The following is a 16,028-nucleotide window of genomic DNA, read 5'->3' as shown; positions in this document are numbered from 1 at the left end:
TCTTCCCATCAACTCTGGGAGCCCCTCATTGTCCTGTCAGGACGAGCTGTGGCCCTACTCAAAAAAGGCATTTTGAGAGTGTCCAATCTTTTTCCAGAGAACCAAGACAAGGTAAGGCAGCCTAAGAGAAAAGATCATTCACTTCTGCAGAGTGAGTGTATTTATTAACCCACATAAACATTCTCCAGCATGGGGCCAGGCAGAGTCAGGAGAAACAGCCTCCAAGGAGTGAGTGCAGGTGAGCGGTCAGACAGGCCACAGACCAACTGCACAGGGAGCACAGGACAATCATAGAACTTCTCGCCACACTTAAACAACACGATTTTATCTGTAACCTTCAAATTAGCATTCCATTTTAAAGAACAGAAACTCCTACACTTTTCCAGACTTTAAAATGACATTGGGTTTTACGCATGTCCTTGTCCAGACAAATTCCTACTTGCCTCAGCAGGATCTGCAAGCTTACATGAGAGTATGCTGATTCTCAGTCCACCCCTGGCTCTGTGCGACAAACCAAACTGGAGGGAGGAAAAGAGAGGGTTAGTTTTAAACACTGCCTTGAATATAAAATTGAAAACCAGTCACTACAAATTGAGAACTAAAACAAAAGTTTTGTTTACTATGTTAACATAAACTTCAATTAGAGCTGGGCACAGTGGTGCAGGCCTATAATCCCAGTGCCTGTAGAGGCTTAGGCAGGAGGCTTGACCGTTTGGGGCCAGCCTGGGCAACGTAATGACACTTTGTCTCAAGAGTACAATTTTTAAAAAGAGCTGTGGATATAGTTCAATGGTAGAGTGCCCCTGGATTCAATCTCCAGAACCCAGCCAAAACAAAACCCAAAAAACATTTAATTAGGGTTGCCAGATGATGGAGAGATCTAGTCCCAGGCAGAGCAGAGGAGAGAAATTATGGGTCTGGTTTCTGCAATGGCTTTGTAAAATCGACTTTCCTTTTCATGTCACTTCTCTCAGGGAGGAAAGTTGGTATTACAAATCCCACATGTAGAAAGAGAATTTACTGTGTGTTCAGAGTATCAATGGTGACAGACTGCAGCAGAGACATCTGTTAGGCCAACTGGGAAATGAGTGATTTAACAGTAATGTCTTGTGGACTGGGGCTGGGGCTCAGTGGCAGCGCACTTGCCTGGTATGTGTGAGGCACTGGGTTCAATTCTCAGCACCACATATAAACAAATAAAATAAAGGTCTATCAACAACTAAAAAAAAAAAAAAAAAAAATTTAAAAAAAAAAAAAAACAGTAATGTCTTATTTCTATCATTTACAAGTACTTTCACCAACATTGCATTTAATATAGAGTGGAAGGACTTAACCTCTTTAATTTCAAAGGCTAAGAGAGAAAAATGTACCAACTTCAGGAAAAACTGAAACTGTAAATGGGCGGCAAAGTTAACTCCCTTCAGGGGAGGCCACCTTGGTCAGGACTGGCAGGGGACCTTTAGAGCTGTCTGGCTCTATGGGGGCTACACCCACCACTGCACTGGCTGAGCCTTCTCTGGCTGTGGGTCCTGGCAACTGATTGTGATAGAGGCCCCACTTGTTAGTGGGGCCTACTGAACCTTATCTGGGAGAAGATGATTGATTCTGCCTGTGGAAGAGAGTTTGCATCTGCAAACCCAAACCCAGTTCAGCATTTCTGATTGTCTGCCTATGTCTGTCTTTCTGATTCTACTTTGAACTATATTTTTAAAAATATTTTTGTTCTGGTTGTAGATGAACACAATAACTTTATTTACTTTTATGTGGTGCTGAGGATCGAAATCAGGGCCTCACACATGCTAGGCAAGCACTCTACCACTGAGCAACAACCCCAGCCCCTGAACTCTTTCTTTCTTTCTTTTTTTTTTTGGTACTGGGAATTAAACCCAGGATCCTCTACCACTGAGCTACATCTTTTAATTTTTTTTGTTGTTATTGTCGTTTATTTGTTTGCTGGCCTTGAACTTGTGATCCTCCAGTCTCAGCCTCCTGAGTCACTAGGATTATAGGCATGTGCCACCATGCCTAGCTTGAACATTTTTTTTTTTGCATCTTATTGGTCCCTTCATTAATTAATGAGTTAAATCTTTGGCTGTGTTCATTTTATTTTTATATGAGAGTCATGGTTTTACTTTTTTGAAAATTATTTTTTAATACTAATACCAGACTAAATGACTTAGAAAAATACTTTTTTTTTTTTTTTTTTTTTTTTTGGTACTGGAGATTGATCCCAGGAGCACTATACTACTGAGCTACATCCCTAGTCCCTTTTGCCAGGACTGGTTTCAAGCTGGCAATCTTCCTGCCTGAGTCTCTGAAGTAGCTGGGATTACAGGTGTGCGCCATTGCTTCCGACTTACCATGTGGTTTGAAACCCTAAAATGAATACCTTTCTTTGAAATCACTCCAAAAGAACCATTTTGAGTAGCAAGGGTGGAATTTGTTTTTCTTTTCTTTTTGTGGTGGTACAGATGAACCCAAGAGCATTTTATCCCTGAGCTACATCCCCATCCCTTTTTATTTTTAACTTTGCTAAATTGCCCGGGCTGATCTCAAATTTGTGATTCTTTTCCTTCTACCTCCCAAGAAGCTGGGAGGAACATTATTTTCAGTGTACATATGGGAAGTGTATACAATGATCCATCTGTATAGGAAGATTTTGGTTTTATAGTGTTAGCAATGTGAAGTTCTTATTTTTTAAGCTGCTGTTCTGTTCTAATTATAGCAGTTGAAACTGTGTTTGATTGTCATGATCTTTATCACATTGTGTGATATAGTAGGATCATGCTATACCTCCTCAAAATCTCTGTTAAATCCAACTTAAATACCTCTTAGAGGCTGGGAATGAACTCACTGGTATAGCACTTGGCTAGCATGCAGAAGGCCTGGGGTTCAAAGCCCAGTATTTTAAACATACTCTTTGGAATACAATATCCCTTTGCTTGAGGGCAATTTGTTATTATAGTTGAGCCCAGTTTGGGAAACTGTGAGAAAGTTTCCATGAATTTAAAGTGATCAAACTCCTAAGCAAGGACTTGAGGGTATCCAGATAGGGAACAGTCAGTACTCCCTGGGCCCCTGAGAGTCTGAGGAGATGCAGTACATGGCTGCTAGTCCTCCTCACCTGGCCTGGGAACAAAAAGCTGCAAAACCAGGCCCTATAAACACTGGCATGACCACTGGCTACTGCACATCTGCATTTCAGAGATGCTTGAGGCCACAAGGAAAGGAAGCCTGCCTAGGGATGGTCACGCCTGTGTGAGAGGCGAGGTGGAAAAGCAGAAACAGTTTCAGCCTCTGTGGGGCAGCACCACCTTCACAGCAGCACAGTGCTTACCCTGTTGCTCCCACCCTCTCCTCAGCAGACACCATGAGGTTCTGGAGGGAGTCACTCCTCTGAGGTCAAATGATATGTGTGCTCATGAATGTGCTTTCAGTATTAAATCCCAGTACAGTAACTGTCAGTACATAAAACTCACATCGACCAGAGCACCACAGCCTTAGGTGTGACTGTGGAGAACAACGTGTGGGCTGAGTCCCCTCCCTGTGACCTGGGCACATGGCAACATTTGTTGTCCTCACTGGGGTCAGGGGTGTTTGTCTCGTTGCCTCTCCCCTTTCCACACCTGTGCATTAAGGTTCCACACTGAAGCGTTGCTCCTGCTTCAGGGGCCAGCTCTGCCTGTGCAGCACTACAGGGCCATGAGCTTCACCAGCTTGGAGAAGGCTACTCATCTCCCAGCGGCAGCACAGGAGTGATGGAATTGGGATTCAGACCAATCGCTCTCATGTCAGAAACTAAGCCCCCAACTGTGCCATTGTGCCAATCTCTCTCATGCCATTGCCCTCGCTCAGTGAAGGACAGTGCCACACGGTGGGGAGGGCTGGGGACAGCCCAGTTTTCACTCTGGAGTGTACTGCCTTGTCCTGAAGTTCACATTAAAGGATATTTGCTTTGTTGGTCTATTTCTTGGTGTTATCTCTAACTCCATTTAGACTATATGAGAAGAAAATAATGATTTTCATTATTTCTAGGGGAACCAAATCCTACTGCAATCTGCGAATTGGGCTTGCTTTACTTACTTATTTGGTACTGAGGATTGAACTCGGGGCATTCAACCACTGAGTCACATCCCCAGACCTATTTGGTATTTTATTTAGAAACAGGGTCTCACCAAGTTACCTAGCGCCTCACCGTTGCTGAGGCTGGCTTTGAACTTGCGATCCTCCTGCCTCAGCCTTCCTGAGCTGTTGGGAATACAGATGTGCACCACCACACCCAGCAGAATTGGACATTATTAAAAATAATAAGTTCCTGGGCTGGGGGAATAGTTCAGTGGTGGAGCATTTGTTTAATATAAGCAAGGCCCTAGGATTTATCCTCAGCAATGAAAAAAGAGTTCCCTAATTTATTTGGTCATGTACATTTCTTCATTGTTTGAATATACAGAGTAGCAGTACTATAAAAATACACTGACTTTTACATAAATTTTGCTTCTTTCCAAAAGAAATTGCCACTTCAATGCTGTTTTCTGCTCATCCGTCATTACAAGAAACTCATTCACCTAGTTAGAGAGAAAAGATCAAACATATTTCTGAAGTATAAATACTTTTTTTTAAAAGATTTATTTAGTTAGTTTTTAGAATTTATTATTTAGTTTTTCGGTGGACACAACATCTTTGTTTGTATGTGGTGCTGAGGATCGAATTCAGGCCGCACGCATGCCAGGCGAGCGCGCTACCGCTTGAGCCACCTCCCTAGCCCAAGTATAAATACTTGACTCATTTTGACAACATTGTGAAACAAATTTGCTCATGAGGAATAGAATATTATTCTTAGTAATCACCCAGATCAATTCTTTTTACAGTGCATAAGTGTAAAAAGTGCATAAGGCCCTTGGTTCAAACCCCAGCATCGCCCAAAGAAAAGCAGAAGCTAACTTTTAATAGATCTTTTATTGTGTTTGGTTTGGTACTGGGGATCAAATCCAAATCCAGGGCTTAGCACATGCTAATGAGATGGGTTTTTTCTTTAAATATTTATTTTTTTAGTTTTAGATGGACACTATATATATATATATATATATATATATATATTTTTTTTTTTTTTTTTTTTTTAAATGTGGTGCTGAGGATTGAACACCAGTGCCTTACACATGCTAGGCAGGCACTTTACCACTGAGCCACAACCCAGCTCAATAAGATGGTTTCAACAATAAAAACCATCTGGCTATCATCAAATGCAGGTGCTAGTCCAGCCTCCAGGTGTTCTGTAGCAACCATGCCAGGGAGAGAATACATGGCTGAATTTATATAGCTGGGCAGAAGAAATCTGACCAGGCCCTCCTTCTGGAACAGCCACTGAATGCCTGGCCAGCATCGCCAACATGTTGTTTGACCCATTGTTACCTGACTGTATAAAACATCGTGTTTAGCACCCCCACTTTGCTGAAGGCCTCAGTCATTATTCATAATGATCAATGTTAGCTAGGATTTTAATATGCAATATGTAATAATTTGTTCATTAAAGCAATTGTGTGTTTAAGCCACAATTTTTTTCCCCAGATCTCTTTATTAGTGATTAATTTCTATCAAATGTTCATCAAAATAAGCTTATTTTTGAGGAAAAGAATTCCATTTGGAGGGATGGGGTTGTGGCTCAGTGATAAGACACTTGCCTAGCATGCATGAGGCACTGGGTTCAATCCACAGCACCACATAAAAAAAACTAACTAAAATAAGATTATGTCCATCTACAACTAAAAAAATATTTTTTAAAAAAGGAATTCAGTTTGGAAATATTTCTAGATATTTCATCATTATTGCTATTTACCGTGCAGCCCAAGGTCTCCTCAGCAACACTTCCTGTGAGACTACAGGAATGGAGGGTACCTGTGTGGTCAGTAAGATCAACGAGCATGTGGAAGCTGGGAAAAACAGATCTAAATCCTGAAGAACCTTTGTTGCAAGTTGTACAAGCATTGGATGCTTCATTAACAACATAACCACAGCTGGAACTGAAAAGAAACAAAGATGATGATACAATTTGATGATCCTAAGTGACAAATTTGAACTCTAGAACTGTCCTTCAACGTGTGAGTCAGCATGTGGAATGAGCACTCGGTGCCATGCAGGACCTGAGACAGGGGTGAGGAGCTTCCCAGGCACAATTCCAAACTGAATTCTTTTCCACCTGTGACCACAGAGGCTGAGTCCACGTCCTCCCACTGTCTGCCCTCCTCCCTTCCCTCTACTGGGGTCCTGCCCAACCAGAGGTCCTACCATCTCATTGCCCCGGGGGGGACCTTCCTCTCCTGTACTCAGCCCACACTTGTCCCTTCTCAGGACAGCTGCAGTCTTGGGCTTAGGCTTCCACACTGACGTGTGCAGTCATGTCCCTTCCTTGCTGTTGCAGGTGAGCTGAGGGCAGGAATCCAGAAGGTGATGTCTTCTGGAGTCAGACACATACCCACACAGTGATGGAAATGTGCAGAACAGGCACACACACACAAATGACCTCGTGGAATCTGCACAAGCCTGAATATGACCATGGCATTGAAAGGACTTAGTCCTGGCTGTGGTGAGGTACAGTAGCTGGCAAAATGTTTCCCCTGGGGGAACGCCAGACAAGGATGTGAGAGAGCTCCCTGTATTATTTCTTACAATTCCATGTGAATTGAGAGTTACTTCAATAAAAATTTGAATTACAAAAATCCACAGGGTACTTTCACAATAACACTTTAGATGTTTTTTGCCAAGCATGGTCTGGTCACGATTTCTTAATCTTTTGGGGCTCACTGTCCATGCAAGGAGATATGACCTTGACCTCAGAGAGAGGTCACACACTTCTGCAGTGGAGAATCACATTGCTACAGACATGACAACCAGTTTTCTACTAACTTTAAGACAAGTCTGTTATCCCAGCTAAAACTATTACATCTTTATATTTAAGGATTGCAGAAATACGGTAATTTTATTTTACTTTAAAAGTCAATTAGGGCTGGGGATGTGGCTCAAGCAGTAGCGCACTCGCCTGGCATGCGTGCGGCCTGGGTTCGATCCTCAGCACCACATACAAAAAAGATGTTGTGTCTGCCAAATACTAAAAAATAAATATTAAAATTCTCTCTCTCTCTCTTACTCTCTCTTAAAAAAAAAAAAAAAAACATTTAAAAAAAAAGTCAATTAGGGGGGTTATAGTTCAGTGGCAGAGCGCTTGCCTAGCATGTGTGAGGCACTGGGTTCGATCCTTAGCACCACATAAAAATAAACAAAATAAAGGCATGCTGTCCATCTACAACTACAAAAAATATATATATCAAAAAATGTCAATTAGGGGGGTGGGGTTGTGGCTCAGCTGTAGAGCGCTTGCCTAGCACGTGCAAGGCCCTGGGTTGGATCCTCAGCACACATAAAAATAAATAAAATAAAGATATTGTGTCCATCTACAACTAAAGAAAAAAAAAATTTAAAAACAGTTAGTTAGGGGCTGTGGTTGTGGCTCAGTGGTAGAGTGCTTGCCTAGCATGTGTGAGGCACTGGGTTCGATTCTCAGCACTACATATAAATAAATAAAATAAAGGCCCATTGACAATATATATATAAATTTTGTAGTTGTAGATGGATATAATACCTTTATTTTATTTATGTGGTGTTGAGGATCGAAACCTAGGGTCTCACATTGCTAGGCAAGTGCTGAGGTATAACCCAAGCCGAAGACAACTAACATATTTTTTAAAAAATCAATTATAGCTGGATGTTGTAGCAACATACTTGCAATCCCAGAGACTCAGGAGGCTGAGGCAGGAGGATTGCTAATTCAAGACCAGCCTCAACAACTTAGTGAGATCCTGTCTCAAAATAAAAATTAAAAGGGTTAGGGATGTGATTTAGTGGTAAAGCACTCCCGGGTAAAATCTCCAGTACCCCCCACCCCAAAAAGTCAATTATAATCTTTGAATCTAAATAATCTGCCATGAAAACTTTTTTAAAAAATATTTTTTTGGTACCAGGGATTGAACTCAGGGGCACTCAACCACTGAGCCGCATTCCAAGCCCTATTTTTGTATTTTACTTAGAAACATGGTCTCACTGAGTAGTTTAGTGCCTCACGGTTGCTGAAGCTGGCTTTGAACTCGAGATTCTCCTGCCTCAGCCTCCCCAGCCCCTGGGATTAGAGGTGAGTGCCACTGCACCCAGCTGCCATGAAAACTTTTAATTATGGTTTATTTATTTATACATTTCCCTCAAATAAGTAACACTATTATGTCAAAGAAATGCTTTAACTTTTGTAATCTAAAATGTATTAACAATTATTTCTTATAAAAATGAATTTGCTAAAAATAACTTGTTACCTTACCATCTATTTCGAACTACTTTCATGGTTTCATCGTCGATGTTCAGTGTAGAAATGTAAGCATAAAGAATGCCATAGAAAGGATCCGGTTTTCTTTCATTCCTCAAAGCTTTATCCTTTAGTTGTTCAACTGTATAGACATCAACTATTGTATTCACTAAAAATAAGAAGGATTTCAGTTGCAAGTACTCGGTAAGAACCAGAAGGATCACACCCAAGGAAAAAGCCCAGGTCCAACTGAGAGCGCACAGCTAGCTTTGATTAACAAGATCATGATGTTTACTAAATTAAACCAATTATGTAATAGGATAAAAAGCAAACAATAGGCAAAAAGGAAAACAATGAAAAATTGTCATTAAATGAAGAATTCATTGTCATCAAGAGATACCATTACAAAGCCACAGACTGGGGGATGCCAGCAGTCTACCCAGATAGCAGAGGCTCACCAGAAAATCTAAAGTTTTTTTTCTTTTGTTTTTTAGTGCTGAGGATTGAACCCAGGGCCTACTGAACACACTATCTTATGCCAAATTATATTTGTTGGCATAGCACTTTTCTGGGGAGAGAGTCATTACTTCTCATCATTGCCTAGTGGTAATAAAAGCCTCCAAAGTTTTAATCTAGCTTTTTAAAAGTGGAAATATAGTAGTTACAGACTAAGAATATGGTGCCTTTCAGTAAGTCAAATCAAAAGTTTACAGCCCAATTCTGGCCTGTTTAAAAATAAAAAAAATAATTAAAGAGTCACTTACAATTTATGGATTCTTTCAAATAAGTGTCAATCTCATCAGCCACAACTTTTGTTTCTTTATTTTCTCTTACAAAATTTATTAGAATGTTAGCTTCTGGTGTGTCTTGAATTGAAAACGCATAATAAGGAAAAAGCAAACTGATTATCTTTTAAACCACCATGAAGGATCCAAAGTTACTTTTAACAGTAAAAAACAAGACATATAAGAATGAAATTGAATAGAATATCACTCAACCATTAACAATGTGTCGCAGAGCTCTGCCAACATGAGCAGTGTGCACTAGAAGTTGCTAGTAAAAAGAGCATTTACAAAACTACGTGGTACAGGAATACACTTTTTTTAAATATTTTTTTTTAGTTGTAGATAGATATGATACCTTTATTTAATTAATTTATTTTTATGTGGTGCTAAGGATTGAACCTAGTGCTTCACACATACGACACATACGAGGGGGGTACTCTACCACTGAGCCACAGCCCCATCCCAGGGAAATACACTTTTAATTGAAAAAGTATATATTCAAAATTATCTGTAAAAATATACATGAAGGAAATTATGGTGGGTTATAGATTATCTTTATGTTCCTTTTTAATTATTTTATGCATTTTTCTGAATTTCATATATATTTCTTTCCTAATAAGAAATGCTTTTTTAAAAAAAAGATTATTTTAGCCAGGTGTGGTGGCACACACCTGTAATCCTAGTGATTTGGGAGGCTGAGGCAGGAGGATCACAAGTTCAAGGCCAGATGAGAAATTTAGGGAGACGCCCTACCTTAAAATAAAAAGGAGTGGAGATGTAAAGCACCCCCAGGTTACAATCCTCAGTACTGAAAAAAGAAGTTATTTTAATGCCTTGCTTTTCAAACCGGAATAGTGGAATGAGTTTTTTCAAGAATAGTTAGTAGGTGCTCCAGAATGCTAGAAGGTGATTCTGAAAAAGGGATTCTAATGCCCTTCAGTCCCAAGAACCCAGCCTCTGACATGTGACTAAGTGTTCCATCCCACCTGAGCATTCTACAGATTGCCCTGACTCCCTTGGGCAGATTTAAAAGCTCTGCTCCTGCTCCCATCATACACGTCTCATCACTACTCTTCATCAGAACTAGACTATAAATTCCTCCTAAGCAGATCGTGCCTTTCCATTTCTGGGTTATGATCATTCATTCATTCCTACTTTCCACAAAGAATTTAAGTTAATGCCTGGCAAATAAAAGGCATTCAATGAATATTTGTAAATTAATGGTGGACAAACGAATGTTTTTGAGGCACTAACAGAACTGCTGCACCACTCATGGGAGCAGCTGCTGAGCAGGCTATAGCAACCAGACCAACTAGCTTCTTGAGATAGGAGCTGGTAGGCGGGGTGGGGTGCAGACACCACACACAGGCTTCTACTGACAACAGGATGATCCCAACTGGCTGTGGGGAGGGCAGAATTCTGCTCTGATGATGGCTCTTGGTGCAGAGAAAGCATAAGGAGAGCTTAACATCCTGATGAGGATGAACATATAAGCCATTTAGAGGTTCTTCATTTCTAAAGGTAGGCATAACCCACTAAATTAGAAATCAGACCGAATTAAACAAGCACACACATTTACACACTCTTATGAGTATCCCCCTTTAAACTGGTCTCCTTGGCATATTAAATTTAAGCTATCTATTGTACATGTTTTGTTTTTTGAGACAAGGTCTCACTGTTACTGAGACTGACCTTGAACTTGGGATTCTTCTGCCTTGGCTCCTAAGTCACTGGGATTATAGGAATGTGCCACCATGCCTGGCTGATTTTATTGAATTTTTAATTAGTTAAGTTTGATGATTTTTCCACCAAACAAATCCAATTTTTAGATCTTTTCTCAGATCAAACTTACTCTCAGAGGGTACAGATGTCCTTCCTTTCCTCCTTCCTTTATTTTTGACTTGTGTGTGTGTGTGTGTGTGTGTGTGTGTGTGTGTGTGTGTGCGTGCGCGCTTGCTGGGCATATAACCCAGGGGCTCAGGCATGGGAAACTACTCTAGGAAACTACTAGAGTAGGAAACTACTCTATCCCCAATCCAGGGTAGTAACTTTCTATCAATAATATTACTAAATATAACAATAAACTATTCGTATTAATACATTATTTAAAATAATAAACCATAGTAATGCTCTCCAGAAAACCCCAGGAAGTGAAGAGTGGCATTATGCTCCTAAGTTTTAAGAAGAGACCTTGGCAGTGGTCACCATCAAGCTTCAACAGAGCAGCAGGAGTGATCCTTCCAGAACTTGGCCAGACAGCTCCACTGTTCCACTCCACCCCTGGCCTGCTCCCCAACCCTCCAGAGTGACAGCCAGTGCCCTTGTGGCAGCCCCCAAGGCCTTCTTCATCTGACCCTCCTCCTGCTCCTCTCCCTGAGCGCCCTGGGCTCCAGCCACAGTGGTCTCTTGTCGTTCTTCCCACACAGGCACACCGCAGCCTCAGAGCCTGTGTGCAGGCTAGTCCCTCTGCCTGGGATGCCTTTCCCATCAGCCCCTGCTCAGACAGTCCCTGCAGCAAGGCCCACCTGGCCACCCTGTAAGATTGCACATGTGGGCTCTCTGGATCCTCCTGACCCTGCTCCTCTTTTTCGCAGACATTTCATAATTTGTGGGTATATTTTCTTTATTATTTATCATCTGTCTCTCCTCAGTTGAAACATGAGCTCTGTGAGAGTGGAGAAATTTGTGGGCTTTGTTCCTGGACCCTAGACAGCACGAGGACAGAACATGTGCTTGGTACATGAGAGCTGGTTGGGTCACACCCATGGCACTGCTTCCAAGGGAACAATGTCAGGTGATAGGCGTGTATGACTCAGTAACCCTACATTAAAAGTTTCATAATCTCATATTCTACATTGTATCTCTTATAATAACTCTGATAATGGTTTGGCAAAAAAACATAGATTTTTCTTATCACTCTGAGTCACTGGTAATGCTGTAATAAACCCATAGAGAGGGCTTATTTTTAGAAAGACACATGAGTATCTATGTCCTATTTTTTTAACTTTTATTTTTTAGTTGTAGGTGGAAACAATACTTTTATTTTATCTTTATGTGGTGCTGAGGATCGAACCCAGTGCCTCACACATGCTAGGTGAGCACTCTATCTGAGCCACAACTCCAGCCCTCCCATGTCTTCTTGAGCTTGGATTATTCCATGTCTGGTAATTCTGCATTCCTTGGCAGTGCTAGGATGATCCTTTGTCTACATTGTGAACACCCTGAGCACACTCAGGCAGCAGCCCTGGGCCCTCCCCAAGTCCAGCTCCCTGACTCATGCTGAACTATGACTCCTTCAGCACCCACTCCAGGGGGCCTCTGGGTGCTGAAGTCATGAACCAATGATACCCTATGTATATTCATACTTTTTCAGTGTCTTAGCAGTAAAAGTCATCTCAATGTGGTAAAACCTGATTTACTTTTTATTTATTTACTTAATTTATTTTTATGGCACTCAAAGTTGAACCCAGGGGTGCTCTGCCACAGCTCTATCCTCAGGCTTTATATTTTTTATTTTGAGACAGGGTCTAAGTTGCTGAGGCTGGCCTTGAACCTGCAATTCTCCTCCCTCAGCCTCTCAAATTGTTGGGATTACAGGTGTGTGCCACCACACCTGGATGAATTTACTTTTTAAATAGTCAATAATTTAGGCTATTCAATAATACTGACCTCTCAAAAATCATCACAATGAATGTTGCTTTAAAAATTAGCCTGATTTTTCACATTTCTTTAGTAAAAATATCAAATATACACTGATTTTAAGTTTTTAAAAAGTCATGCAAAACAACTTTTCCCTTCAATTAAAATTAAATTCAAGTTGTGATTTCATTCTTAAATACACTTTACAAATGCTGGAATATGTATACGGTCATTTCCAAAGGGATGAAAAACTTCAGAAGCTCTTTACCTGGATTAGTCGTAATAATGGTTTTTGAGATCACAGTTGCTGTCATGCAGTTCCGAAATTTGTCAAAATTTATTCTTACATCTGAGGCAAATATTACTGTTTTTGGGGAAAAGCCATTTTAAAATTATTACATGGGGGGATAAAAATGGTAAGTATTGAACACAATCACTGAATTCTGGTACCTGTTTCCTGTGGCATCCACCTCTGTGCAAGTAGAATAGATTCATTATCCCAACTGCATTTGTTGAAAAAAAAGTGAAACAAATCGAATACATTAGAAAAATCTGGTACTGACACATTATTTAAAAAGAAAGAAAGAAAATGAAAAAGGAAGAAAGGAAAAGGAAAAAAAGGATTAAAACCTGCCTCAACAATTGCGGTCAACAATCTCCCAGGTGTTCAAAGATGGAAGTTAAGGACATCTGCTTCTACTTGGGGAGCTCACTGAGCGCCTGGCCTCTATGTGATGAATCACTCTTTCAACATACACTCTCCTCTAACGAGCTCTGCTGCTCTACCAAAACTCTATTTTCCCATTCTTGGTGCCTTCTGGCTAGTTAGAATGCAGTGACTGAAAGTCTAAAGACTTTTCCAGACCATTAAAGTAGGGCTTCCCAACATAAATCTCTCAGGGGACTTGATGGTGGAAGACACTTTTCAATGGTTTCCTTTGGTGCCTGAGCACTGAGTGTCTGAACAAGTCCTTGTACACTGTGGCACTCTAGGGCACAACCCCACTCTGTGCCCCATTCCACTCAGGGTACCACCAATGAGTTGCAAATTTGGGCTTGTTTCATTTAAAAGTAACCTAATAAAACACCATTATTATAAAACAGAATATAATAATAAAATGGTCACAGTGGAGTCCATCTAAGCAATTCTATGCTATGTAAAGATCTTGTTTTAAGATGGCCTACAATAGGATGACATTCAAGAGATAGGTTTATTTTTTTCACATCATTTATCTCTATCATTATTCTTTTGTTGATATAAAATTAATTTGTGTGTGGATGTGTGTGTATGGTGCTTGGGGTTGAACCCAGGAGTGCTCTATCACTGAGCTATATCCCAAGCCTTTTTTGTTATTTTGAGATAGAGTCTAAGTTGCTGGGGCTAACCTCCAACTTGAGATCCTCCTGCCTCTCTCTCCCTAGTACTGGGATTACAGGTATGTGCTACTGAAGGAGGCTGAATCATTGTCCTTGGATAAGAGGAAAGCATTCTGTCTCAATGACAGCAGCAGAATGTCATGTTTGGAGTGGATGTGGAGGGTTACCATGTCATTGTGAAAGACGGTTCTGTCTCATCATAGAGTTTGATTTCACACCTCTGGCCTTTTCTTCGGTCTGAAGTTGTAAAATATTTTGGTTCTCCAACCTTAGAAATGGAAGGAAATCATTATTCTTCACCTACAGATGTAGAGGTATTTAAATATTTGTTGGTATAAATGCTCAAACATTTACTTAAACTTTAAATTAGAAATATTAAAATACCAAGAACCACTAATATATTTTTGGTGATTTTTAAGGCACCTTCTATTTGAACTAAGTGTACTTAGCTGAAGCTCTACATTATGCACACTTTGAAGAGAGATATAGACATATGTGCTTAAAGTTAAGAGTGAGTCTTGGGCTGGGGATGTGGCTCAAGTGGTAGCGTGCTCGCCTGGCATGCGTGCGACCCAGGTTCGATCCTCAGCACCACATACAAACAAAGATGTTGTGTCTGCTGAAAACTAAAAAATAAACATTAAAAAAATTCTTTAAAAAAAAAAAAAAAGAGTGAGTCTTTTCAACCTGCCAGGACAATTGCTGTATGGCAGTCCCCCTGGTGGAAGCTATCTAGCCGTCTTGAGGGTAGGAAGTGGATTTTCAATGTCTGTGTGTCCCAAGGTTTCAGCACATGGAGTTCACGTGACAGAATGCACTGTCCTTCTGGGCCTCAGTGTCCTGAATATTGATACCTCTTGCCTTCTTCATAGGCATAAGGTGCTGAGTCAAATGAGGGGCATATAGGAAAACACTTTCAGATGGTGTCTGATTCGAAGAAGCAGAGGCCCACTCAAGGGCCCTTGTCTCCAACCAATGGGTGCTCCTATGAGAACAGCAGGCACCTCCGGTGGCCTCACAGCCAAGGTCCCGAGCAGTCAGTTGGCGACCCTCTGTGCTACTGTCACCTCTGCACCTACACGCAGGACTGATCCCTGGGGGAAGGAACTGAAGAAAGATGTAAACATGCCAAGAACCAGGCTCTGGCAGAGAAAGTCAAAGAAGGAGGGCTGTCAGCCATGCCGTGGGCAACAGGGGTGGTGGGAGGTGTCCAGGGAGGAGTTTTAAGTGAGGTGAGAGGGAACAGTGAACAGGGCAAACACTGGTGAGGAAATGTAAGGGACTGGAGTTAACAGGTGACAAGGGGCATGAAAATTAGTCATGTGACATGTGGAAGAGGGTGCCAGGCTTGTGGGGGGCTGTGGGGTTTTGTTTGTGTACATACTGAGGCAAACCACTGAGTTAAACTCCCAACCCTTTGTTGTAGTTTGAGACAAACTCTTGCTCAGATGCTGGGGCTAGCTCCAAACATGTGATCCTACTATCTTAACCTCCTGAAAAGTTGGGATTAGAGATGTGGCCACTGTGCAGGGCTCTGAGACAGTTCCTACCACATTATAAATGTAATGACATCATGCAGCACCAGGAGGAAATCAAGCAGCATGCACGCTTGATTGACAGATTGAACTGAAATTGCCTAGAAAGTGGTACATCCTATATTTTAAGACTGATATGTAGGGTGTTGATTCCTCTATCCAAAACAATATTTGATGTTCCTCCTGTGGCAGATGCTGTGGTAGGCTGGGGCTGGGCAAACTGACATCGCCTATGCAGCCAGAGCCTGCCATCCGGCACAGTCAGTGCTCTCTCAGCTCATAATACCAAAGAACAGTTAGGAGTTACTTCCAACACCAACTACAAGAAGTGTGAAGCTCTAGACATGG

General features: G+C 41.2%; 1 protein-coding gene across 1 annotated transcript in view; it reads right to left on the bottom strand.

Annotated features, from left to right (window-relative positions):
- Positions 1-142: 142 nt before the first annotated feature.
- Positions 143-16,028, bottom strand: part of Meiob (meiosis specific with OB-fold) — a 33,531-nt gene continuing 17,645 nt past the window's right edge. Inside the window, exons 7-14 of the mRNA XM_027940741.2 lie at positions 14,313-14,413; positions 13,219-13,271; positions 13,037-13,132; positions 9,109-9,210; positions 8,360-8,513; positions 5,834-6,017; positions 4,479-4,565; positions 143-518 (exon numbers count right to left, since the gene is read on the bottom strand). Coding sequence (XP_027796542.2) covers positions 408-518; positions 4,479-4,565; positions 5,834-6,017; positions 8,360-8,513; positions 9,109-9,210; positions 13,037-13,132; positions 13,219-13,271; positions 14,313-14,413 — 888 coding nt within the window. The 3' untranslated portion in view covers positions 143-407. The remainder of the gene's footprint in view (positions 519-4,478; positions 4,566-5,833; positions 6,018-8,359; positions 8,514-9,108; positions 9,211-13,036; positions 13,133-13,218; positions 13,272-14,312; positions 14,414-16,028) is intronic.

This window comes from Marmota flaviventris, chromosome 19, assembly GCF_047511675.1.
Source record: "Marmota flaviventris isolate mMarFla1 chromosome 19, mMarFla1.hap1, whole genome shotgun sequence".
Taxonomy (NCBI): domain Eukaryota; kingdom Metazoa; phylum Chordata; class Mammalia; order Rodentia; family Sciuridae; genus Marmota; species Marmota flaviventris.
This window is presented reverse-complemented; position numbering and strand designations above follow the sequence as displayed.